General features: G+C 37.0%; 1 protein-coding gene across 1 annotated transcript in view; it reads right to left on the bottom strand.

Moving 5' to 3' along the window:
• ptprn2 (protein tyrosine phosphatase receptor type N2) overlaps positions 1 to 25,445 on the bottom strand; it is a 290,172-nt gene that overhangs the window by 51,670 nt on the left and 213,057 nt on the right. Inside the window, exons 12-13 of the mRNA XM_057823858.1 lie at positions 11,136 to 11,351; positions 3,837 to 4,043 (exon numbers count right to left, since the gene is read on the bottom strand). Of these exons, the coding sequence (XP_057679841.1) occupies positions 3,837 to 4,043; positions 11,136 to 11,351 (423 nt within the window). The remainder of the gene's footprint in view (positions 1 to 3,836; positions 4,044 to 11,135; positions 11,352 to 25,445) is intronic.

Below are 25,445 nucleotides of genomic sequence, written 5' to 3' on the forward strand. Positions count from 1 at the left end.
AAGAAACATTTATTCATCATGATGAAACGAGCAAGTTATACAGCAGCCTTTAAAAGAAAATTCACATCTGTTTTGTTTTCTCCGAGATTCTGGTAAGTTGGAGAAGTTGTCAAATCATATTATTACCGTAAATATTGTCAGTTCATGGTAATGTTTTGAACTACCAATGCGTTATGCTTGTGCTGTGTTTCACCAGTCAGTAAAATGACATTTCTGTATCCGTACTCGAGCTCTATTTTCTTGTATTCTTCTATTTATTGGTGCTAAAATTAGGGTGCACGTTATAAAAGGGTAAAATAATTTTCCCTAGATTTTACAAGTAAATTTGGGGTGCACATTATACACGGGTGCGCCTTATATTCGGGAAATTACGGTATTTTGCACTTCTCGAATCTAAAATTAGCTTTTTGAAAACAATAATATAAAATTACACCCTCCCCCCAAAAATAAACTTTATCTTCAACAAAAAGGAATAAATGCTTACAAAAATAAATAAATAAAAAGAAGTGGATTTTACACAGATCTACTTAATTAAGCAGGCTTTTCCGAAAGTGTTTTGTAACAAGTTATAAAATAAATTCTGAAATAAATTCCATAAAAAATATTTTTAAAAATATATTAACATGAAAGTAAAACATATCATTGAGAATAAAAAACAAACAAACATGTAAAATAGTCAAATAAAAGCAATTTTTAAAATAAGTAAGCTATAAGTAAACTTGAAATAGAAACCCATTTGAATTATATTCAAGTTTTGGGTTTATGTTGAAATCTCACTTCAGTAACACCCACAATTTAGGCCAATGACAAAAAATTTAGACTAAGGTCTCAAAATGGTGTATAAATCCATTTCTATTCGGTATTTCTATTCCTAATACATTCTTCATAAGAAATAACGTCACCTCCATTCGATTAGATCCATTTTTAACCATATCCCTTTCTTTCCTTGTATAGGTCAATGTTTTGTCAACACATTACGTATTTTAAAACATTTAATCCTAGCTCGGAAACCAATTTCCCAATTTGGGCTTTAGACAGATAGTACAGATCGCTCACGACACTTCATTTGCTGCTATGGAGAAGCCAAGGCTAATAATAATAACAGCACGCCTCCTAGAAATGATTCACAGGCCCCTTTTTGTTGTTAGCGCTGCACTATTGTCACCACGTTCAAAAGGGGCGCTCGGCACAAACAAGCTTTGACGAGTGTAAGAAAAAGCCATCTATTAGCAGCAGTACAAGGCATTACTCACATTCCCTCTCATTCATTACAGCCTGCCCCTATATAATAGGCAGACGTGGCGGGTGATGAATGCGGCCGCCATTAATGGAAACACTGCCAGGCATCTATCCGTCTCTTTTATCAAGCTTGTCTCAAATGAATGACATGCCGCAAAATTAAAACAATCCATTGTGTGTATGCAAGGCAGGAAAAGCCCCCACCGCCCCCCCCCCCAAAAAAAACGCATAATTACTAACACCCCAACGACAATCACATACAGGGAAATGATATTTCAAGAGGAAAAAAAATCAGGCTTATTTTGCCGCAGCAGTGAGTGGGTAAATGACAGTGGAGAGATAAAGAGACAAAATCACACTGTGGCGCAAACCAAATATGGGGAAAAAAACGGAGCAGAGATAAAAAGCCGGATGATATGATAAAAGAGCTCTAAAGAGAACGAGGTGAGCCAAGAATGACAGACTTTTATATATATTTTTTCAAGCAGTGATACTGTCAATTTGTCTGAAGTTCAAAAACAACTCAAAAGATCAATAATGAAATGCTCAAGCAAACCTATTAATCCAGTTCAACCAGCTGACAACTTTCCTTTTTTCATGACTAAGCCCACAACAAACATAAAAGTAGGCTTAGCACCTTTTTTACTTTTTAATTCTTGTCACTTGTGCATATATTTGCATATGTATTGTCCTATTAAACGATGCAATTTCTGGAAAAATAATGCAATTATGATAATGGTGACTTTTTGGTAAAAATGTGAAAAGTGTCAATTGTTTAGCTACCATGTTGAAATCTATAAGTGATGTGAACCTTGTTTTTTAATTCGTGAGTTGGATTTAAGGATAAGTTTTTGGTGAAAATGGTACATTTTTGGTGTAAAATGTGAAAGGCTCATCCCTTAATAATTCATGAATATGCTCAAAAGGGAATGTGTGAATTAACGTAATATGAATAGGAATGATATGAATGAGTGATGCTAATGTGCTGAATGTGTCACAGGCATTAAATGGGATAAAAATAATAATTAAAAAAAAAAAAGTCAATTTTTGTTAAAAAAAAAGTGAAAAAATTGGAAAGATTTTGTGAATATAATCAAATGCGGAAATTGAGGGAAAAATAATAGGAATGATATGTGACTTTCAATGTGTCAGTGGAATTTCATGAGAATTTTCTTGGGTCAAAAATGGTTAAATTTCTGGTCAAAAAAGTACAAAAAATGAGAATTTTTAGGGTGAATATACCCGATGTGAATATGAGAGTTAATTGTAACATCAATAGGAACACATGAATGTGTGATGCTAAATGTGTCCAATGGGGTTTAATGGGATTTACAGTATGTAGAAAATTTGTGAATTTTTGGTCAAAAATGGTTAATTTTTGGTCAAAAATGAAAATATGTGAAACGTTTTCTTAATATGTTCAAATGGGAATATGGGAATCAAATACAACATGGATAAGAATGATATGAATGAGTGATGCTGATGTGCTGAATGTGTCACTGGGATTTAATGAAATATTTTTTTTTTTTTAAAAAGTCAATTTTTGTTTAAAAAAAAAAAAAAGAAAAAAATTGAAAAAAAGATTTAGTGAGTATAATCAAATGCGGAAATAGAGGGAAAAAAATAACAGGAATGATGTGTGACATCCAATGTGTCAGTGGAATTTAATGGGAATTTTCTTAGGTCAAAAATGGTCAAATTTCTGGTCAAAAAAGTAAAAAAATTAGAATTTATTGGGTGAGTATATCCGATGTGAATTAAAAGTCAATTGTAACTTGAATAGGAACATATAAATGTGTGATGTTGAACGTGTCAATGGGGTTTAATGGGATTTATGTAAAAAATGGTCAATTTTTGGTCAAAAATTGTTAATTTTGGGTCAAAATGAAAATATGTGAAACGTTTTCTTAATATGTTCAAATATGAATGTGGGAATAAAATATAACCTGAATAGGAATGATATGAATGTGTGATGTTGAACATGTCACTGGGATTTAATGGGATTAAAAAAAATAAAAAAAGTCAATTTTTTTGTATATATATATATATATATATATATATATATATATATATATATATATATATATATAATATTGGAAACATTTTGTGAATACAAATGCGGAAATTGAGGGAAATATGAATAGGAATATAATGATGTGTGACGTTTAAGGTGTCAATGGAATTTAATGGGATTTTTTGGGGTAAAAAATCGTCAAATTTCTGCTATAAAAAGTGAACAAATAAGATTTTTTGGGTAAATATATTCACTGTGAATATGAAAGTCAATTGTAACATGAATAGGAATACATGAATGTGTGATTCTGAATGTGTCAATGGGATTTAATGGGATTTTATGTCAAAAATTGTCCATTTTTGGTTAAAAATGAAAATTTGCGAAGTTTTCTTAATATGTTCAAATTTGAATGTGGGAATCAAAGACAACATGAATAAAAAATGATATTGATGAAAAGTCTGTCAATTACAATTAAAAATTTGAAAAAAGGTCAATTTTTTGGCCCAAAATATGAAAAACGCTGTCAATACCTTTGAATGCATTAATCAAAACAGGTAACCTCATTCTCAATTTGATTGCTTACCAGTATCATGTGCCCAGTGGAGATGTCCATGTTGGACGGGACAGGCTCCTCGCACCAGGAGGATGTGCTGCTACGCGTGGATGGGCTTCCCGCTCCGGGCCCATCGCTGAACTGGGACGACACACTGTTGAGGCGCGAGTGGCGCAGCGTCTCTGGACGCTCCACACGCTCTGACGCCCGGATAGCCATGCGTTGGCGACACAACTCCTGCAGGGCAGGGGAGAGAAAAAAATCATTTGACAATTAATTATTCATGCACACATACATATAAAATATGTGCACTGTTCCACTGAAGACAGATACAGTGTCAAAATGAGATATGACGCCCTCTAGTGGAAATGTAAGCATTTTATCAAATGTTTTGGGTCTTTAAATAAACGGTCACATGAGAAACTTTCAAGGTTTGCATTCTGAAGATATGTTGGAAAAGAAAAACATCCTGCAACATTACCAGTTTACTATCATTCTAAAAGGTATTTGGTAACATTTGATGCATAAAATAGAAAAACAATAATTTGCAATTTTGATATTTTAGCAAGAAACATGAGGTCAATGCACATTATTTGCTTCGTGTTTGATGCCTTTGATCTGACCTTTCCTCAAATCTGATGGTAGAATGGGTTAGTTAAGGTCACATGAATGCAACATATTTAGATGACTGATCATTTGATATCATTGTCATGTGCTCTTACCGTCCACATTGCAGCGATAAAACTAGAAATTGCAAGACTAATAAAGGCGCATTACTGTTTGTTCTGTAGTCAGTTATATTCTTAAAAAAAAAACAACAATAATATGCCACACCACACATTTGTCAAACAAATCAGACATTTAAAAGACGGATTAGGAGCCTTTCCTCCCCAAACAAAGCAATGGAGCTCATCCATCATTCAAATAACCAGCCAGGACTGGGATGCATTCATGCATTATATTCTGATGGATATCTTTGGACTGCCAAAAAAAAAAAAAAAGTGCTTCCCCGCTACTTTTATCAGGATTACAACTTTTCAAATGACTCAGCTTTTTTACAATTGCACCCCTGTGCAGTTGAAATATGAAGACGAGCCATTGTCTACTTATTAAAAAAATATAGGAGACTCTTTATTTCATGTTTTTATTTACCATTAAAACTTTACAAGCAACTTTGGCCTCTGTAATACCATAATATGTATACGGTATTATAATAGTGTTTATATGAAGGGATGTCACTCCATTGTCACTGTCATATACTCTACTATATTCTCTGTCTGTCTACATGGATATAATTAAAGTTCTATTACCATGTACATCATATTTGCCAACAAACACATTGGCAGCCATTGACGGCAATAGATGTCTTGTAAATAATAACTGTCTGGTAGGGCAGAGTGACATTAAAATCGAAGATCAGAAAAAAAATTGAACGAGTTCTGATCAGCCGTGCCATATTTCATCTAACATATGCATAACTACTCGTTTGGCAGATTATCTGAAAGGCCCTCAAAAAAAAGACTCCAACATTGATAGTTTTCGAATTGTTTATACTGTCAAGCTAAACACACAAAACGAAAATTACATATACTGCGAACTATAACGTAGCTTAAAGCTAATGTACACTGGTAGACAGTATTGTATTAAAAAGAACCAATCAAGAAGGGAAATGACAACAAAATCTTGATTTTTTGGGGGGGCTTGATTTTCTAACCCCAAAAAAATCATAATCAGAGGTGGGTAGTAACGCGTCACATTTACTCCGTTACATTTACTTGAGTAACTTTTTGAGAAAAATGTACTTCTGAGAGTAGTTTAACCACACAATACTTTTTTACTTTTATTTAAGTAGGTTTGTGAAGAAGAAACACTACTCTTACTCCGTTACTTTGGGCTAAGCTAGAGTCGTTACATTTTTCCTCTCTATTCTATATATTGGCTTTAATTTTGCCAGAGATGCCGACAATGGCTGTCTATGTTTCACCAATGAGACGTTGCAACAATAACCACATGACTGCATTATACCAATCAGAAGTAATAATGTTTTGCTCTCCACTAGAGGGAACTCATGCTCTTGGGACGGGTCATTTTTCATAGTGTTGTTATGGTCTGAATTCGATGATTTTTTGTGCCATCTTTTTGGCCTAATATGATGATGTATTAGGTTAGAGTGCGAGATGTCCCGATCGATTGGGATACCGGTCCGATCACGTCATTTTCAAAGTATCAGAATCGGCAAAAAATATCGGACATGCCTTTTTTTAATATATATATATATTTTTTAATGAAATCATTTTCTAATTGTATTTAACGTTACAGACATAATATGTTACACTCATCCAGTCTAGGCTTAAGATAAGGTTATCAAATTAACCCGATAACGGTGGTAATTAATTTTTTAAAAAATGTATCACGCTAAAATATTTAATGCAATTAATGCATGCGCTGCACAACCCACTCACGCATTGTCGCGCACAATCTGTAATGGCGCCGTTTTACCTATATAGAGAGAGAAAAGGCAGCGTTAAATGAGTAGAGTGAAATTTGGCAGCCTTTGGAGCCTTTTTTTAATTGGCTAAAGCCTTACAATCCATCCCCCTATGATTAGAAATATCATGGGAAGCAATGTGGGGAAGTAAGGTAGCACTTGATCTTTTTCTTAACACCTTAAGTTATTTCCCAACGTAGAGAAGATATATCAATTGGTAGCACTACGCACAGTCATGGTTCCACTTCCCATCATGCATTTGGCCATGGCTACAGTATCATTTACTGAAAGCTCAACAAATACACTAGATGGCAATATTTAGTCACAAAATACAAAGTCACAAGTCTTTCTATCCGTGGATCCCTCTCACAGAAAGAATGTTAATAATGTAAATGCCTTCTTGAGGATTTATTGTCATAATAAACAAATAAAGTACTTATATTCGTCCGAGTTTTATTCATTTTTTTCTTAATGCATTGCCAAAAATGATATGATCGGGAAAAATTATCGGGAATGATTGGAATTGAATCGGGAGCAAAAAAAAGCAATCGGATCAGGAAATATCGGGATCGGCAGATACTCAAACTAAAACGATCGGGATCGGATCGGGAGCAAAAAAACATGAGCGGAACAACCCTAGTCTGAATTCGATGATTTTTGTGTCATCTTTTTGGCCTAATATGGTAAATGGTGTTATACTTGTATAGCGCTTTTGGTGATGTATTAGGTTATAGTACAATATAATAATAGCATTTCATGTGGATGAACTTGTGCTGAGATACGAAAATACCATTATTATAAAAAATAAGATAATGTAAGCAGTTACTCACAGTGTTACTCATTTGTTGAGTATTTTTTTCAATGAATACTTTTTTACTTGTACTTGAGTACATTTTTTTTAACTACTACTTTAACTTTTACTTGAGTAATATTATTTAGCAGTAACATTGCCCTCTGATCATAATTGACATTATTATTATTTGCATCTATGTTCTCATCCTGTCATCTATTCTCGTTTGCCTCCATGTTTGTTAAATTAGGTTACATGCAGCTTTATCTTAAGGTTTCTTCTCTTACAAATGCATTCTCGGGGTTCATAAAATCCATTCTTTAGTGGTGGAAGTAGTCCTGAAAGCTTTAGGGTAGACACATGCATCCTGGGAGGAAGGAAACCATGTTATGTCTTTATATCCTTGGAGCCTTCGACCAAAATTCAAAGACAACTTTGGTTTTGACTTGAGATTACTTTGTTAATGATACATTGCTAAAATGTCCTATCTATTGTAACTAGAAGGGTTGACAGTGATCATTCATGTGCATTCACTTTAAAATGACTGCTCTCAGACACTCAATACGATCATATATGTTGTTGATCCATTGCCATTTTTCTTATTGTGTTCTTCTGTAATTTCCCCATAGCAGGAGCAATAAAGGCTTATTCTATCTCATTCTATGTCTGACACTATGGCTCCTTTCTTATCTTCTCAAGTCACCACAATCTTCCCATACCATCGTGTACCGTTTCGGCCAGACACTTCCTTTAGAATTCATTTCCATGCTCAATAACAACCGAGGCCTCAGAAAAGGCATTGTGGAAGGCAGCACACGCTATCCGCTGATCTATCAACGTGATATTTCCCTGAGGGCTGCAGGGCCTGCTAAGCCCTGCTCCTGGATTCGTTTTTTTTTTTCTTTCCCCTCCCTTCGCCACCGTCAAGACTTTAATGATTAGAGTCATGAAGCGGCGCCCCGAGCCTTGGCCTTGGGGCAACATCCAAGTCCACCTCATAATTCATTCGACTTCTCCGCCGCCGTGCGGGAAGTTGAGACCGGCCCGGATGCTGAAGGGAGATACGGACGGGCTTTTATGACCCAGACCTCTTTTCAAAGTGAGAATAACAACAAGAGGAAACATCAAGAATACTCACTCTTTCACCGCGGATGGACATTTTTGAATAAACTTCCAATCAATTCTACATTCGTGAGCCGTGCCACTGTCTCGCGCGGTGCCAAAATGAGATATGGAGGAGTAAACTCGATTAAATATTGAAAATGTTAACAAGTCACACAAGCTAAATGTGTTCTGAGTGCACAGCTGAGCCCCAATGCGGTTAATCAATATTTCCCCTGGCCACACGGGGCCCGGGAAGGGGAGGAGGAATGGGTCACAGTGGCGTCACACACATCTTGATAATATCATCATTCCTCACCTTATTTATTGGCTGCCATTGACGGCGATAGGTGTCGAATCCATTTGGATTAGAGTTGTCCGATATTATCGGGTCGACGATAATATCAGCCATTAAAAGCATTTAAAATAATATCGGATAATATCAACATCATTTTTTCATGATCGGTTTTACAATACATACAATGCACAACATACAATTTAATAAATACATTACAATGCATTTAGCCATAATATGTTGAGTCCACATAAATTGGTATCGGTTTGATATCGGCATCGGGTTCTGGGAGTTGAACAATATCACGGTATTGGTTATCGGTTAAAAAGTTATTATCGGACAATTCTAATTTGGTTTAAAGGCCAGTCGCCTTCAGTGGCAGCCAATGAGTTAATTGCACTTAAATAAATCAAAGTAATGCCCTTGTATGTGGGATAGGAGCTGCTGTCAACCACCGCTCACACTCAGACACTCACACACACTCACTAACATGACTTGCATTGACAGCTATAGATGTCAAATATCCATGTTAACTGGGAAAGCTGGTTTGAATGAGTATGAACTGTTTTTAAAAGTCAAATTTTTGGTAAAAATCTTTATTTGAATCACAACATAGGGGAACACTATTTTTGTTGTTTAAAGTTTAACATGTTTTTTTAACCAAATTTTGGTTGCAGGATCTACAACTGATTTGAGTTTCTAGCTATCACATAAAGTTTTTGAACTGACGGTAGTCCTTGGAGAATTTGGAGAATTAACCCATTAAGTACCCCTAAAACCCCCCTAAGTCTCAAAATAACTATCCAAAAACATGTATTATATGTCATTGTATTGTACTCACCAAGACATTAGAGCTAAGTCCAAGCTAAACAGCAAGCTAAACAGTAATCTTTTTCCCCTCTCTCTCTCACTCGGCTGCTCGACTCTTTGTGGGAGTAAATGCTCTCTTCCACGTGTGCGCGCAAATATCTTCTCCCTGTGTACATGCACTCTTACTCGTTCGCAGAAGTACTACCTGCTCTACGCTTGCAGCACCAAAATAAAAGCATGCATCACAATACAAAAGTCAACCTTCTAATCAAATACACAATACTGTGAGGTACAATAAGGTGATGTTTACAGAACTGGCTAAAAACAACTGGAGACAAAATGGCGGGCGAGACTGCGGCATCGTAAAGTCGAGAACACGTAAGTTGGGAACGTCTTAATCGAGGGACTACCTGTATTTGCTTTCTTAAAAAAATGCAAATCATTGTATTTGTGTGGTTTTTTTTTGTGTTGTGTTGCTGTGTTTGTTTCATTAAAAAATATTGACATACAATGCAATATAAAAGAAAAAGGCATGACTACAATTTTTATTCAACACTATTATCTTTGTTTTGTTACAAAGTACCATGATGCCTCACTACTTCACGCTTCAAACTTTGCGCCCTCAGTCCATTGCGGATTTTTTGTCAAATTAAAAAAAATATATATATATATATATAGATGAGCTGTCCCGAGGATCGGGCAGTCTCCCTATCGCTCCCTCCCTCTCTCTGCTCTTTGTACATCAGGCAGGCAATGCACATGCACTGGAGTTGTTTATTAAAAGTTAAAGATGATTGACAGATGAATGTGTTTGAGCTTGCCAGAGTCACGAACTTCTGAAGCGCCACATGCATCAATCATCATTTAACTTGTTAAACAGTCGTTGTGGCAACTCATTGTGTGTAAGTGAGCAGCTCCGAGCGGATTTGAGTAGTAGTAGCATTTGATAAAGCCAAGCATTTTTCTACTACTTTATTCTTGTTTAAAAATCATTCAGTGGGACAGTAACATGTTTAAAACTTATCATAAATATTACATTTGAAGTGCTTAAAAAACATTTATTAAAATATATATACTTTTTTAATTATACTTTGGAAAAAAAAGTGAAAAAAAATGTCTCATATGTATCTCTTTCCAATGCTAAATCTGAATAAATATATTGAACACACACACAAAATAATAAATAAATAAATTAAAAACATTCGGTACGCTACTTGGCGGTTTTTCACTTATCGTGCCGGTTTCTGGTCCCCATTAACCGCGAAAAACGAGGGATCACTTTATATGGCTAGTTGCGTACATGTAGTAACAACATAAGTAGATAATATGTGGAGGAAAAACATCATTACAGAGGAAAACTAAGATCAATTTTGGATTCTGCATGCAAAAATGTATTAAATATAGCTGCTACACGGTTTTCAAAATGTTGCCGAGTGTCATTTAGGCAGTTATTCTTCTGCATTAAAAAGAAAAAGTTTCAATTTTGTTTTCGGCGAACCCTTAGGCCTACTAGCTACTGTTTTGGTCGTGATGTTGGTACTTGTAGAGTGTTGTGTTATTTTACATGAGTTAAATGAAACTGTCATAGTTTGCTCCATAGTTCTTAAGGTATTGTACAATTAAACTAGATTTCATTTTTTTTCATCATATTTAACTGTACTGTGAATGGGAAATAAACAATTAAATCGAATCTTATGAATTGTGCGCTTGGGGGTAAGTTTGAATAGAGTACCATTTAAATTGCCTAATCATGGGCTGAGCATGCATGCCCAACGACAAATTAGAAAAGGAGCAACCTGCCTCCCGATTGGCTAACAGTAGGTGTGAGAGTGGGCGTCTCCAAACCTGATAGGTTGCCGTGGCATCGTTGCCAGTATCAGTGCCCAAGCTGGAGAGTTTCTCTTTAATGCGCAGGTGGGAGCGCTGGCGCACGCAGAAGAAGGTGGCAGACACCAACAGCACCACCAGGATGAAGAGCACGCAAAGGACCGAGAGAACCACCAATTGGCCTGACTCCACGCGGGTCTCTTTCACCACGGGGATGCGGCTCAGGCTGCCCCTCTGGAAGGAAGCACAAGAGGCGGCAAGCGACAGTCAAAATGGGGGTTACAAGAGTGGGAAACCTGTGGCACATGGGGCATTAAGGGCCCTTGAGAAAAGCTTCATGGGAATAAAACATTAATAGCACAAGTTAGGACTGAGGACTTAATGAAAACAATCATCATGGGAAATTTCATTGTATCAAAATTAAGTTATACACAGGTGCTTAATGAAACTAGTGCCTCCAACCCAACTTAATACATCTTGCTTCATTTAGCAGAAAAGTGAAAATATAATAGCAAGAGGATCTGCTTTCTTATCAGGTTATATTTACAGCTTTAGAATACTATACATTCATTTTATAGGTGCTAAGACATGTTTTTTTTTCCACAATAGGAAATTATGAATCACTTCTAATACATTTTTCTGTTGGCTATTTCTATGTGCAGAAGCTGTGGCTAAATGTCAGGAAGTATTCATAACATTTTCTATACAGTACAGTTCATGTTTCAATGTACTGGAAATTTTCCCTTAGAGAAAATGAAGCATTTTTCCTATGAATTATGAATTATTGAATCAGATCTGGAGAACCTAGTCCAAAATATATATGTACATACATATATATAATGTAAGGGCTGTCAAAATTATCGCGTTAACGGGCGGTAATCAATTTTTTAAATTAATCACGTTAAAATATTTGATGCATTTAACGCACATGCCCCGCTCAAACAGATCAAAATGACAGCACAGTGTCATGTCCATTTGTTATTTGTGTTTTTTGGTGTTTTGTCAGCCCCTGCTGGCGCTTGGGTGCGACTGATTTTTGGGTTTCAGCAGCATGAGCATTGTGTAATTATTGACATCAACAAAGGCGAGCTACTAGTTTATTTTTTGTTTGAAAATTTTACAAATTTTATAAAAGCGAAAACATTAAGAGGGGTTTTTAATATAAAATTTCGATAACTTGTACTAACATTTATCTAAGAGCTACAAGTCTTTCTATCCATGGATCGCTTTAACAGAATGTTAATAATGTTAATGCCATCTTGTTGATTTATTGTTATAATAAACAAATACAGTACTTATGTACAGTATGTTGAATGTATATATCCATCTTGTGTCTTATCTTTCCATTCCAACAATAATTTACAGAAAAATATGGCATATTTTATAGATGGTTTGAATTGCGATTAATTACGATTAATTAATTTTTAAGCTGTGATTAACTCGATGAAAAATTTTAATCGTTTGACAGCCCTAATATAGTGTTTTGGTATGATTCGGAAAGTTTCAGTTTCTAAGTCAGGGGTGGTACAATCAATGATTATAATGTTCAAAATAATATTCATAAAGTGTAACATGACTTGGAAGGATTTTTCATTATTTTTATGTATAATAATTGTGCCTCGTTGGCTATTTTTGCTTACTAATTCTGTAGTCAGGGGTGTGCCATTTAAAATATGAGTTCTCCTTTTTTCTGTCAGAAGCCATCTAGAAAATTTGACGAATTTGAAGGATATTTTTGCGCTGCTGTTCTTATTTTACTTAGAGAATCTTAATCATTGCCCTATGCAACCAACCACTGGTGGAGCAATATTCTTTCAAAGCAGAGCATTGCACACAATTGTAAAAACAAATAAATCCTCAGTTATAAAAAGCTCGAAGACATTAAACCCACACATGGTCAAATTGTAACATGCCATTCTATTTTTCATTCTTTCAGTCTTCTCTTTTGGAACAAAACTGGGATTCGCCCCATCCACCCCCTACTCATTAGCCAGCTAATACCGGCCTCATAATGTGCATTCAGACAGCCCCTCAAACCCCAGCGCCCCCCGCTCCTTGTCCACTACTGCCTCCCACTACAGACATTCACAATCCCATTTAGAGCTGGCAAGGCCAGGCCAGGCGCTGTGCAGCTGCATAGAGGTCGGGAGCCTAAAAGCTTGTGAGATTAATTAGCTCCTGGCTGGATTAGGCTGTGAAGCAAGCACACGGTCAATGGATAGCAACCACTCTTGATATGGATTAAGAAAAAAAAAAAAAGGAAAGTTCTGATCCAAACAGAAAGAAACGACGTACAAGATTGTTAAACCAGGGATTTTGTTTTCGATTTCTGTAACAAAAGCATTTGTTTTGCGAGAAGAGCGATGCAGCTTAAAATAAAATGAATCAACTCGTGATTATAAACATATAATTGTTTGGTAATCGGAGGGGGAAAAAATAAAGATTAATAGCACAAAGAAGACACCCACAATGCATCTAGTAGTTGCTTCCATCCTTGAACCAAGCAAGCCATCTCATGATCACAAGAATACAATAGTTCAGTCACTTGAAAAAAGGAATCACATCGAGCTAATGCACTGAATGTTGTGTACAAGGTCGGCTGAAACTATCCACCTTGTGAGCACAAACAGACAATTGTTCACTCCCATAAAAAATAGCTGAATTTCATACAAATATTCTGTGGCTAACACGGTAGCTGTTAGCACAGGTCCACAAAACCGATCACAAACATACAATCATACTTTTATCCACTAACATGGCAGTTGCTATCAAACATCCACTGAAACGAATCACGTTGTGATCCCAAACATGCCAGCGCTGAACTATATTGGGAAAAACTGACATTGCGAGTTTTTAGGGGTTTGCGATATATTGCGATATTAAAATTAGAAGAATTTGGATAGATACTTTGGTTGACTCACCATGATCACATTGTATTCATATTACTTTATTCCAGGCTAAGAGGGTTAATTTGTGAATGATGAAGATTTCTTTACATAAAAGGCAGAAGGTGGGTAGTAACACGTTACATTTACTCTGTTAGATTTACTCAAGTAACTTTTTGAGAAAAATGTACTTTTTACTTTTACTTGAGTAGATTCGTGAAGAAAAAACTCTACTTTTACCCCACTACTTTGGGCTACACTAGAGTCGTTACATTTTTCCTCTTTATTCGACATATTGACTTTATTTTTGTCAAAGATTACAACAGTAGCTTCACCAGTTTCACCAATGAGATGTCGCAACAATAATCACATGATTCCATTGTACCAATCAGACTCAAAGCTTGCCGTTCTTCTACCACGCCAGCCTGTTCAAACATTGTAAGCAGTTTCTCACAATGTTACTCATTTCTTGAGTACTCTTTTCACCAAAACTTTTTTACTTGAACTTGAGTAATTTTTTGGATGATTACTACTTTTACTTCAGTAATGTTATTTTCAAGTAATGGTACTCTTGCTTGAGTACAATTTTTGGCTACCCTACCCAGCTCTGATGAAAGGGATGTCTCTGCACACGTGCTGCTTTTATGAAACCAAAAAAAAAAAAAAAAAAGAACTATTGCGCATATGCATATTTGAGATAGCGATGTTCTAACAATATACCGTATTGGCCAGAATATAAGACATTTTTTCTGCATTGAAATAAGACTGAAAAAGTGGGGGTCGTCTTATATTCGCGGTCTAGACATTATACCCATTCACGACGCGAGATGGCGCCAGATATCATTGAAGCAATGTTCTGTCATGATAGATCTCAGCTACTCTCAAGTTTAACCAGTTTGCATTATTTTATTGCAATGTTTTTCCTTATTCAGATTTGTTTCAAGACTACAGTTACAGTTAGACTTCACTTTGATGGTTAAAGCAGTTATTGCAATTTTGTTGTTTTATCACAATAGATTGGTTTATTTACATTTCAAAAACCAGAAGCCATTCCTTTACGAATGTGATTGCACTTTAGTTTACATATTTAAATGTTCAGATATTAAGATTTGAATTAGGTAAAATAACATGCTTTTTGTTGTTATAATCATTTGTTTCAGATGGACTGTAATTATTTTCAGTATAAAAATTAATTTGGTGTTCAAAAAGTCTTTTTTCAAACTTGAGTCTTGAAAAACAGGGGGTCGTCTTATAATCGGGGTCGTCTTATATTCGTGCCAATACGGTATTGTGCAGACCTAAAACATACAATTATGCCTTTTAAAGGAGATATTTCATATAGGGTGCAATGACTAACACTACAACTTCAGTCACACCGACAATAGAACTAGCCTCACTAGCACAAACGTAAAATTGTTTCCATTTACTGATGTTCCTGCTACTTCACCGAGAGGTGATTTAGTTTTTTTTGACTAAATTTGATCCATGAATGGCTATAAATAGCCTCCTTTTGAATTTTTTGGAGGAGAGGGAAGAGAGGGGTGTCGAACGTGGATTAAAAGTTTTAGAAAAAGGCTCGTTACTGATAATTGGGCCACTTATGGTCATTTGCTTTAGTGAACAAATCCCGATGGGCCCAAATTTAAAAGCATAATTAGCAGCACTAATTCAGGGGATTATTAACGATACATGAAATGTGATGGGTTTTCAATAGTCAGGCAAAGGACACAAAATGTCTGGAAAATCACCACTGGAAAAAAAGATGAGTGTGGTGACATCTTGTCAGGGCTTTTTTTTAACAAGCTACTTCTCGCTCGACCTTGCGACTCGACGGTTTCAGCGGGTTCTTATCCGGCGGTGGGCCGGACAGCTGCTGATTGCTCGCTATTTCAATCAAGGATCGGTGGTTTGAAGAGGATCGAGGAGTGGGGGGTGGGGGGGTGTCTGTCCAAAACGCCGACATTTCCATTGAGAGTTTATTCTGCGAGGCTATTATCTTTGACATCCTCACACAAAAATAAATCTCCAAGAAAAAAAGAAGTCAATCATAATTAACTATATTGGCTAGAGCGAACATTTGAAAGCTAAAACGAGCATTGGGATTTTGTACCAAAAAATGATGCATCCTTATTAAATTAATCCATTGGAGGAAACTGAAGGGTGCAAAAAAAAAAACAAAAAAAAAAAAAAAAAAAAAAAAAAAAGTGAAATTTAGTGCAATAACCGCTGCACCACTCAGCTTGGATGTTAAAAAAAGGATAACATAGAATGAATGCTAAGATCTTCCAAATGAGGGTTTCTTCTTGTGGGCGCCGGGGGGCCAACTAAGTCTGGATGTTGGAGCCGGGGGTGTGTGGGTTAAAATGATTGAGAAATACTGTATTAGATTGTATGTCTATATATATATTTTTTTTTAACTTTTCCATTTTTTTCCTCAAGAAAGGGGTGCATATCTTGGGTAAGAGAAAATGTGAGTGAAAATTTTGATTTTCCTCATGAGTTTTTTTTCTTAAGGGGGTGCGGCACATTGGGAAAGACTGCATTTAAAAAAAAAATTTTTTTTCTTTTTAGTTTAAAAAAAATTGTACATTTTATGGCATCGACTGCATTAGACTGCCTATTTAGATCTTCCAAATTAGTTTACTTGTTTTCTGATGAGGTGGTTGGTGGCTTAATCGTATTTGAGCAAGACTATTATACTAAAGGTTTTCATCCAATTCGGTTTTATTTTCTGGGGAGTGGGTGCCAACTGGATGTCAAAGGGAGCTTAGAGACTTAAAAAGTTTTGGGGATATTAAACCTTTACATCTTCGCAATAAGGCTTGTAAAAAAAAACAATTGGAATCGCTAAACACAAGATGTTCTTGTACCTAGAGAGGAGGGAAACGGCCAGATGGATTTTGTGGGGGAAGAAAGTGGGAGGGGGACTTTATATTATTCAAAAGAAGGGAGAGGAAAGGTCAGGCTGCGGTGCGTTGACTCATCGCAAAATGGATTTTTATTGAGGAAAAACACTGGAAAATTCTTTGTGGTGATGCCACATGCAGCGATTAAGTACGGTAGATAGTTTTATCTAGTATAAGCTAAAATAATGTTAGAATATGAAAGGGCAAGAGGAAAAAAAATCTGAGAATTATTGGCATTACACGAATAAAACAGTAAGACAATATTCCAAATGTGCGCAGTTTCATAGCCTATATAGAACTAAAAAATTGCATTTTGCAAAATCTATACACCCTAAAAGGAGGGGGGGGGGGCGGAGGATGATCACTAGGAATCTCACCAAAACCATCACCGACACGTTAACAAGTTTTCAGCGTCAATCCGTGAGGGGGCGTGGGAGGTGGGGGGGATTTGGAAATTTCACGCATGGCATGCAGAAGACATCAGCGGGAAACAATAATATTAATTACCCGAATCCATGTCGCCGGGCAGGATAGACGCTGTCTTCTTGTATTCCAGAGGCGCTTACTTCACACACTGATGCCGGTCGCGGCTCCGAGGCGCGTTTATGCTTCCCTGGGCTGCCCACTCCCTAACCCCCACCACCCAAAAAAAAAAAAAGTTCCCCAGTGAGGGTCTCAACAAAAGAGCGAGAGAAAAAGGGGGGTATTAGAAAAAGGGGAGAAGAATGCGGGATATGCCCGCCTGATTTTCCGAGCCGCGGAAGAATGTGCAGAAGCCCCCGAAGAGCGAGTCCATTCAGCACCACCGCCGTCCTGCTGAAAAGAGACGGGGAGGTGCTGGGCTCCCTCTTCTCTCTCCTCTATCTTTTTTTTTTTCCTTAGTTTAAAGCTGAGCCCCTCCTTATATTCAGCCCCCCCCTTGTCGGTCGCACATGTCATATCCAGAGGTTGCCATGGCGACGCCTCCACATGTTGTCGACAGTGAATGTCGATGGAGCGATGCCTGGCTAATAGGCTTGTGGGCTGAGGTGGGAGGATTTTTTTTTTTTTTTTGGGGTGGGGGGGTGGTCGCCACTCATTTGTTGAGCAACCGGGGGTCTGTGTTTGCAGTGCTGTTTTCTCAGGCTTTTTCGTTTTTTTATTTTTTTTTTTAAGAGGTGAGCATCTCTCATGATTCCTCAAAAGTGGCGCCTTCGTTTTGCTTTTTTTTTTTTCATTTGAATCCACTCTGTTTGAATAATAGCTCTGACGGCAACAGATGACCCAGACTGGCTTTAAAAATTCACTGTTTTTTTACATTGACCATCAGTAACATTGGCCTATAACCATTTAAAACACGAATTCAGGAAGCAGATCAACAACCAACAACCTTGGTTTCCTTCGAAATGCCGTTAGGTAAATTTAAATGTCGGAGAAATGGTAAAAAAATATATTTAAAAAAAATTTATTTTTGTACAGTGGTATCTCTGCTTACAAATGTCTCCACATACAGAATTTTCAGGTTAAGACACAGTTCAACAGGAAAATATTGCCTCTTGTTAAAAAATAAATTTCAGGAAACAAAAGGCAAAAGTACAGTATGGCTGGTACATGCAGCTCCCAGAGTTTACTGAATGTAACATACTTATAGCTGCGATGCCATTGGCTATTGCCAGCTTTACAGCTTTACATGAGTGTAATAACTTTTATTCTTTACTCTATTCTTGCTTTTACATTGTGCACAACTTGGATTTTATGTTTATTGTGAAATAATCGAATTGTAACATGTATTTATTACATGTTTTGATGCATTTTTATGCATTATAAAAGATTTATGTCTGAATTTGGGGGGGATTGGTACAGATTTGGGCATTTACATGGAAAACACGTCTCTACTTACAGAATTTCAAGTTAAGAAACTATTTCCAGAACCAATTAATTTCATAAGTAGAGGTACCACCGTATTTGAATGTTAATAAAAGGTGAAAGCTGTCCATATTATTTATTTTTTTCAATTTTGATTTTGCTTAAAACATAAAAAACTTTTTGACATTTACATTTCCTTTTATCGATGTATTCATTTAAAATAAAAATAAGTGCAATTTTTGTGAGTTTATAATTGTCAGTTGGTTTTTTTTAATGGAAAAATCTTCAAATATTCTTTCTTATTGAAAACATAGATATTTCTTTGAATTATTATTTATCCGTGTATGTATTTTAAACCCCCCCCCACCAAAAAAAAAAAAGGGGGAAAAAAACTAAATGTTCTGTGACTGCTGTAGTCCTTAATCTGTCATTGAGGACTACAGAAACTAACTGAATTTACGAAACATGCAAATCGATGCACATGATTTGCTTTGGCGTGCCTGTGTTCTAACAGCTTTACTATTATTCTATTATTTCATAAATTAACTCCTTAGCTGCCATTAGCAGCGGTAGTGGTCCAATCCATTTGGACTGGCAGCGATCAAACTACCTCTGCCAGGCTCCCAGTTCAAATAGATTGGATGTGTATTTCCCTCAACGGCAGTGAATGTAAAACTTGAACCAAGTTGTGTACTTACAGTTCATTAAAGTCAAAAAGTATCGACTCTGAAAGCCAATGAAACAACTTTGTCAAAGCAAATTGCGGCTAATTGTTGAAACACCTCCAACATCTGCCTGCGTCTGAGACAAAAAAGTGCTAATTTTTTAGCTAAAATGCTATTCTAATTAGTAATCAACATGTATTAAATAAAAAAAAAATCCATCCAATGGAGAGCAACAGCTGCACTTAGCAGAGAGGAGCGAGAGAGGAGGATTATGGAGTACAGAGAGAGAAAGGAGAAAGAAAAGGGGCGGTGAAGAGAGGAGAACAGGGGTCCTGTCAAATGCAGATGACGAGTCTTTGGGGAAGGGCTTGGGAGAGGGGTGGAGGTGGAGGTTCCAGTTAGGGAGGGGGGGCACTCCAGTTTATTTTTTCCATTCACAGAGCACCCCCACCTCTTCTCTATTGTCCCTCCGTGTGACAGCTGGAGGTGGCAATGTGAAGGGGAGAACAAAAAAAGGAGAGGGGAAAAAAAAACCAACTCGCTGACCAGCAGCAGTGGGCAGAACACCACGGAAAAACGCAAGGATCACCTTTGGAAAGCATCACGAACATTGGAGATTTCCGAACTGAGGTGGTCCTTGAATGCATCTTAGGACAGAATATTAAGAACAGTCGTGTGCAATGTGAGAGAATAAAGAGTAAATAAGAGGAGTCAAATTGAAAGCATCACCATATTTGGTAGTGGCGTCAACAATAATCGATGCGGCGATGCATCCCCATGCGGGGCATGGACGATTCGATTCGATGCGGGCAACAAGTCAAATCGATTCAGCGCATTTTAAAATATATAAGTTCGTTCAAAAATCTTCCCTGCGTAATTCCGGTGATACAACGGATTTGGTTTCCCCATTTGTATTATTATTCTCATGTTTCATTTTTTACACACCGCATAACTCTGGTCAAGTTTCCCACCAACCTCGTAGAAGCCAAAATGTCTCCAGATGTCTGCTTTCAATGTCTTAGGTGCATCAATAATCTTTCTCGCTCCCTCTTTCTCCGCTTCAGCCATTGTTATGTTATGTCCTATCTCTTAGAGGTTAGATCTTGTGCCCGAACCCGATTAACATTTTGGGCCCGAGCCGACCCGAATTTCGGGTCGGCTCGGGCCCAAAATGTTAAGCTTTCACATTCGGGTCGGGTTGGGTCGGTTCGCCGCGCCGGACTAATAAATTATTAAAAAAAAAAAAAAAAAAAAAAAGGGATAAAACCGAGAGCAGGCTCTCTGTATTGTGCATTTGCTTGTGCACGCACATGAACGCCGTGGCCCGCATGTTTTTTATTATATTAAACTTTCCCAGCATTATTTCGTTGTGTAAATGCTTTTCTAATGATCATAAAAATACGTAGACTATTTAAACATTAAGAAAACTTGCATTTTTTTCTGCCAACTGAGAATTCGTTATGAAAGACACTTCTATTTATGCACACAAAGGCAACAGAAATGTGATCCTTTTGAATCTTCTCCTCTGTGTGTCTGCAAAACCCAAGGTTTTTTTTTTTTATATTAAACTTTCCCAGCGATATTTCGTTGTCTAAATGCTTTTATAATGATCATAAAAATATGTAGACTATTTAAACATTAAGAAAACTTGCGTTTTTTCTGCCAACTGGAAGAAATGAAAATAAATTGCTGCTGCTGCGTTTTTTTTTCCCGCGTCACTCCCAAAAAAAAAAAAAATTCGGGTTTTTCGGGCTGGGCCTGCAAATCTAGTTAATTGATCGGGCTTGGGCTTCAATACCAGCGGGCCGTGTCGGGTTGGGCTGGATTTTTTAGGCCCGATCTAACCTCTATTGCACATATAGGGTGGGCTAGGCCTACATTCTACTTTTGTTCTACATTGCAATTTAGTTGATGTGTTGTTTGTAACTGAACTGATCCCTGGATTGATATTGCGATAAAGATGCTGCTGCACTACAATATTTTCTTTGTCGTTTTCTTTAATATTTACTTAAATATTTTTATTGATGGGTCGTTGTGACTAAAATACAGTGACTGTTATAAAAAGTTGTTTAATGTTTGACCGCTTGTGTTGCCTCATGATTCACGAAAAATATGCTTTGCTTTAGAATTGTAATGCATCCCAGGCTTTAATGCATCACGATGCATTGCCGAATCTAACCGAATCGAATCGTGACCCTCTGAATCGAATCGAATCGTGGCCCTCCGAATCGTAATCGAATCGAATCATGAGGGCAGTGCCGATGCACACCTATAATATTTGGTAGAGTCAGGACTTTACCTTAAAATGTCATCTTAAAATGACTCCCTCCTCTCAAGATATACCTACCCTTCAAATTTGAGTTTAATAGGCTGATGCTGTATCAAGTTATTGTGAAATTCCTTTTCTGACCTCTGTGACTTTTGACCTCATTACCCCAAATTTAATCACAACATATCCTGTAAGTTTGATAATGATCCCTTTATTGCTACTTGAGTTAGTTTGAACAAGAACAAAGAACCAAATATCTTAAAATTGTTTCTTCATGAATTCATTGATTTACTCTTGAAATATTGTGACTATTCTTAAAATGGGGAATTTATATAAGTAAAATTGGGATTTATTTTCTTTGAATACTTCACGTTTTGTAACATATCCACTTTTTTCTGTAGTAGTACATTTTTGGATATGGTATTATTATGACTTTATTCTTGTCATAATGTGATTTTAATTCGTAAAATTGGGATTTTAAAAAAATAATAATAAATAATAAAATACCTTTATTTCCATAAAACTGAATGTTTCCACTTTAATATTATAGCGTCACCTTGTAATAATGTTATGTAAAGACTTTTACATCGAGTGTTGGTATTTGAACTTTTCATTGTAACTATACAGGGTATTTTTTTCACATAAAAATTATGCTAATACTTTTACAATAATATGACTATTTTACTCTTGTAAAAGATTTGTAATATCGCAACATTATTATACCACACAATGACTTAATGGTCATGAATTCGATTTTTTTCTGCCTTGATCAGATGAGCCAGCAATGTGAGTTTGTTTTTTTCTCCAACTAACACTGACAACTGGATTTGGTTATTTTGGGCTAAGAAATGCGTCAAAACGTCTTCCCCTCCTCTAATATCATTTTGTCACCCTCAGTGACAATTTCTGTCACGCTCTGTGCACACTTGTACCCTCATTTAGCAGGAATTATTCAAAACTACTTTCCCCCTTGCCATTGGGCATAAATGTGGTCCATTGCAGGCTTATCTCCAGCTGAAGAGAAGAATTTTGCAGAGATTCGAGACGGATACAAGAGCAGACGATTAGTGTGACTGACATCGAGATGCTTTTTCTGACTGGAAAGAATCCAAAGCTATCATTTCTCTCCTCTATTCTTCACACCCGCGAGTCAACCACCTGCCGGCACAAGATGACAAGATTTTACCCCGAGAGAGACCCTCGCCAATCGCCATCCACCTTCTGACAAATAAATGCCTCCCTCAAATAGAAACCTTGGTTTTCTCACATTGGCCCATTCAGTATACATGTCGTTCGCCATGATTAAATTTTTGGAAGAAAAAAAAAAAAGCACGAAGTGGGTGTGTGCACACAGAGACAGTACAATTCCCTATTTTCGCTACTCCACTTTATCATACTTTCTTATAGATTCATTGAGTACCATTGTTGGTGTTAGACCTTTGTTTTTCTTTTTTAATTTCACCTGTCCTGTTCAGCTGCTTAGACAAGGAGAATAGGAATATGAGTGTGCTTCTCACATAGGAGTTTGAGATACTCCCATTGTGGTTGTTCATTAAAGGACATGTTCACGTTCATACAAAAAAATAAAATATTAGGAAAAAGCAGCAAACAGTAAAGGGTGTAGGGGGGACAGAAAATAAGGAATAGACAGAAGAGAAGAACAAAAAAAAAAAAAAAAAAAAAAAAAATACAGGTAGTCCCCGGGTTACGAACAAGTTCCGTTCCTACACTAGTGGTGACGTAACACAAATTTTCACGTAAATCAGAATTAACCCTTTAAGTACTTTAAAATAACAAAATCATAAAGTCCAAAAGTATTGTATTTTGTTTATTTGTGGAGATACACTGCCCTCTGGTGGCAGCGTTGGGTCTGGCTGGACTGTCGTCTTTCATGACAGAAGCAGACTCAGACGTCTGCGATAAAGGACAGCTGCGCTCTGGTTTGGCTCAAATAAGGTTGTAAATTGTTTTAGCTAGTACATGTTTGTGTACGCATTTGTAATTAAGTTTACAGCTACAGTTTGTGGAGTTAGGTTTCAGCGATTTGCTGTGAAAATTGTAAATACGTTAGCCTTCGTAGCATTTAAAATAGCGGACTTTTGTTAGGCAAATTAGGCTAATCTAATGTAATCTGACTAGATTGAGTTTTGAACATCAATGGTTTTGTGTCAATTGTTTTATTGTTAAAATGTGTGTCGTTTTGAACATCAGTGTACATATGTGTGGTACAGCTTTACAAATTGTCAAAAGTGAAGAAACTAAAAAGCTTCAAAAGCACAATTGCCTTGTTTGCTGTCTGTAAAGCTGAACAACTTCATGTTTAGCGAGGACAGAACACGTCATGTCAATAAAGTAAAGTAAAAAATAAGATACTGTGAGGTAAATAAGGTTCTGTTTATGAGACGTAAAAAAAAACAAAATGACTGGAGACAAAAAGGCGGACGAGACTCCGCCGCAAAGTCGAAATCGCGTAAGTCGAATACGCCATAACCCAGGAAATACCTGTACATTATTAAACGCCTATGCTACCTATGAACATAGTAGCGCTATCGTTAGCTTATATTATATATTATATTTAGCCGTGGACACCGTGGGGGGGGGGGGGGGTGCATGATCACCGAGGAGAGAGAAGACGGAAGGTAAGTCGAAAGGAAACGTGATTAGTTGGGTTGGAGCGTACACAATTCTGGCACCATGTTGGTGTTAGATGTCTAATCCATTTTAAATATAGTTCAAATGGATTGGACGTCTATCACTATCAATGGCACTGAAATATGACCATTCAGTCACAGTTGCGGACCCTAACATCGGCAACAAAATAAACCACACATTTCCAAAGATGGACGATGGACTCTCCTCCTCGGCGCTACGATCCAGTAGCAATTTACTTTCATTATGTTTTCAGTTTAATTTTGCCATTTCCAGTTTGCCATGTTGATAATTTTGATGTTTGTTTACCACTTCGTCTTACTGCAAAGAAAGAGAAAAAGACGATCGGCCCGCCATGATATTTACGTCATCAGCCATCGTGCTGTGACCGGGGAATCAAATGCGTGCTTTCAAACTAGCCTCGACCCAGGAAAGTCCCGGACATGATACTAAGACACGACCCGTTAAATGTCCGTGTAATGTCCATGTCAGTCGACCTGGGAAATTGCTTTCACACACAAGGGCTGCCCGTTTAAATCCCGGGATTTAAAAAATGTTCAGGTATATGTGAAAGGGGCTATAGTTACATAATATTCATAGTCCCCCCGCGCTAAAATTTAAAAGTCCAGAGCAAAATAAATAAAATGCCCTTCAAATATGAACCGATTAGTGGAGTAATCGCAAAAATAATCGGTCATAAGTCGACTATCAAAATAAACGCCAATATCACAGCATTATTACTGCGTTATTATTAGAAAATAATTTTAAAAAATGTTTCCAGATGGGTCTTACTTAACTTTGGGTCAATTAAAACTTTGGCACTTGTTTCCGTCACGAACCGGGGGCGCGAATGGAAACATTTTCACACGTTCCAAGCAAGAGGCCCAGCACAGCGTGCCATCACAAGTCATGTCGAATCCCTCCCGGCGAGCACCATTGCTAATGACTATCATGACGGCATCCTTTGACTTTCTGACAAAAACCGGGGTGAGGACATACTGAAACTCTCCCGTGGTCACTGGCTGTAAAAATAGATATATTTATGGCGTCACGCCTGCTTGATCTGGCAGTAAGTACTCCTTCCGACAGTGGCAGAGAATCTGGCTGGG

Source organism: Corythoichthys intestinalis, chromosome 20 (genome assembly GCF_030265065.1).
Source record: "Corythoichthys intestinalis isolate RoL2023-P3 chromosome 20, ASM3026506v1, whole genome shotgun sequence".
NCBI classification, from domain to species: Eukaryota; Metazoa; Chordata; class Actinopteri; order Syngnathiformes; family Syngnathidae; genus Corythoichthys; species Corythoichthys intestinalis.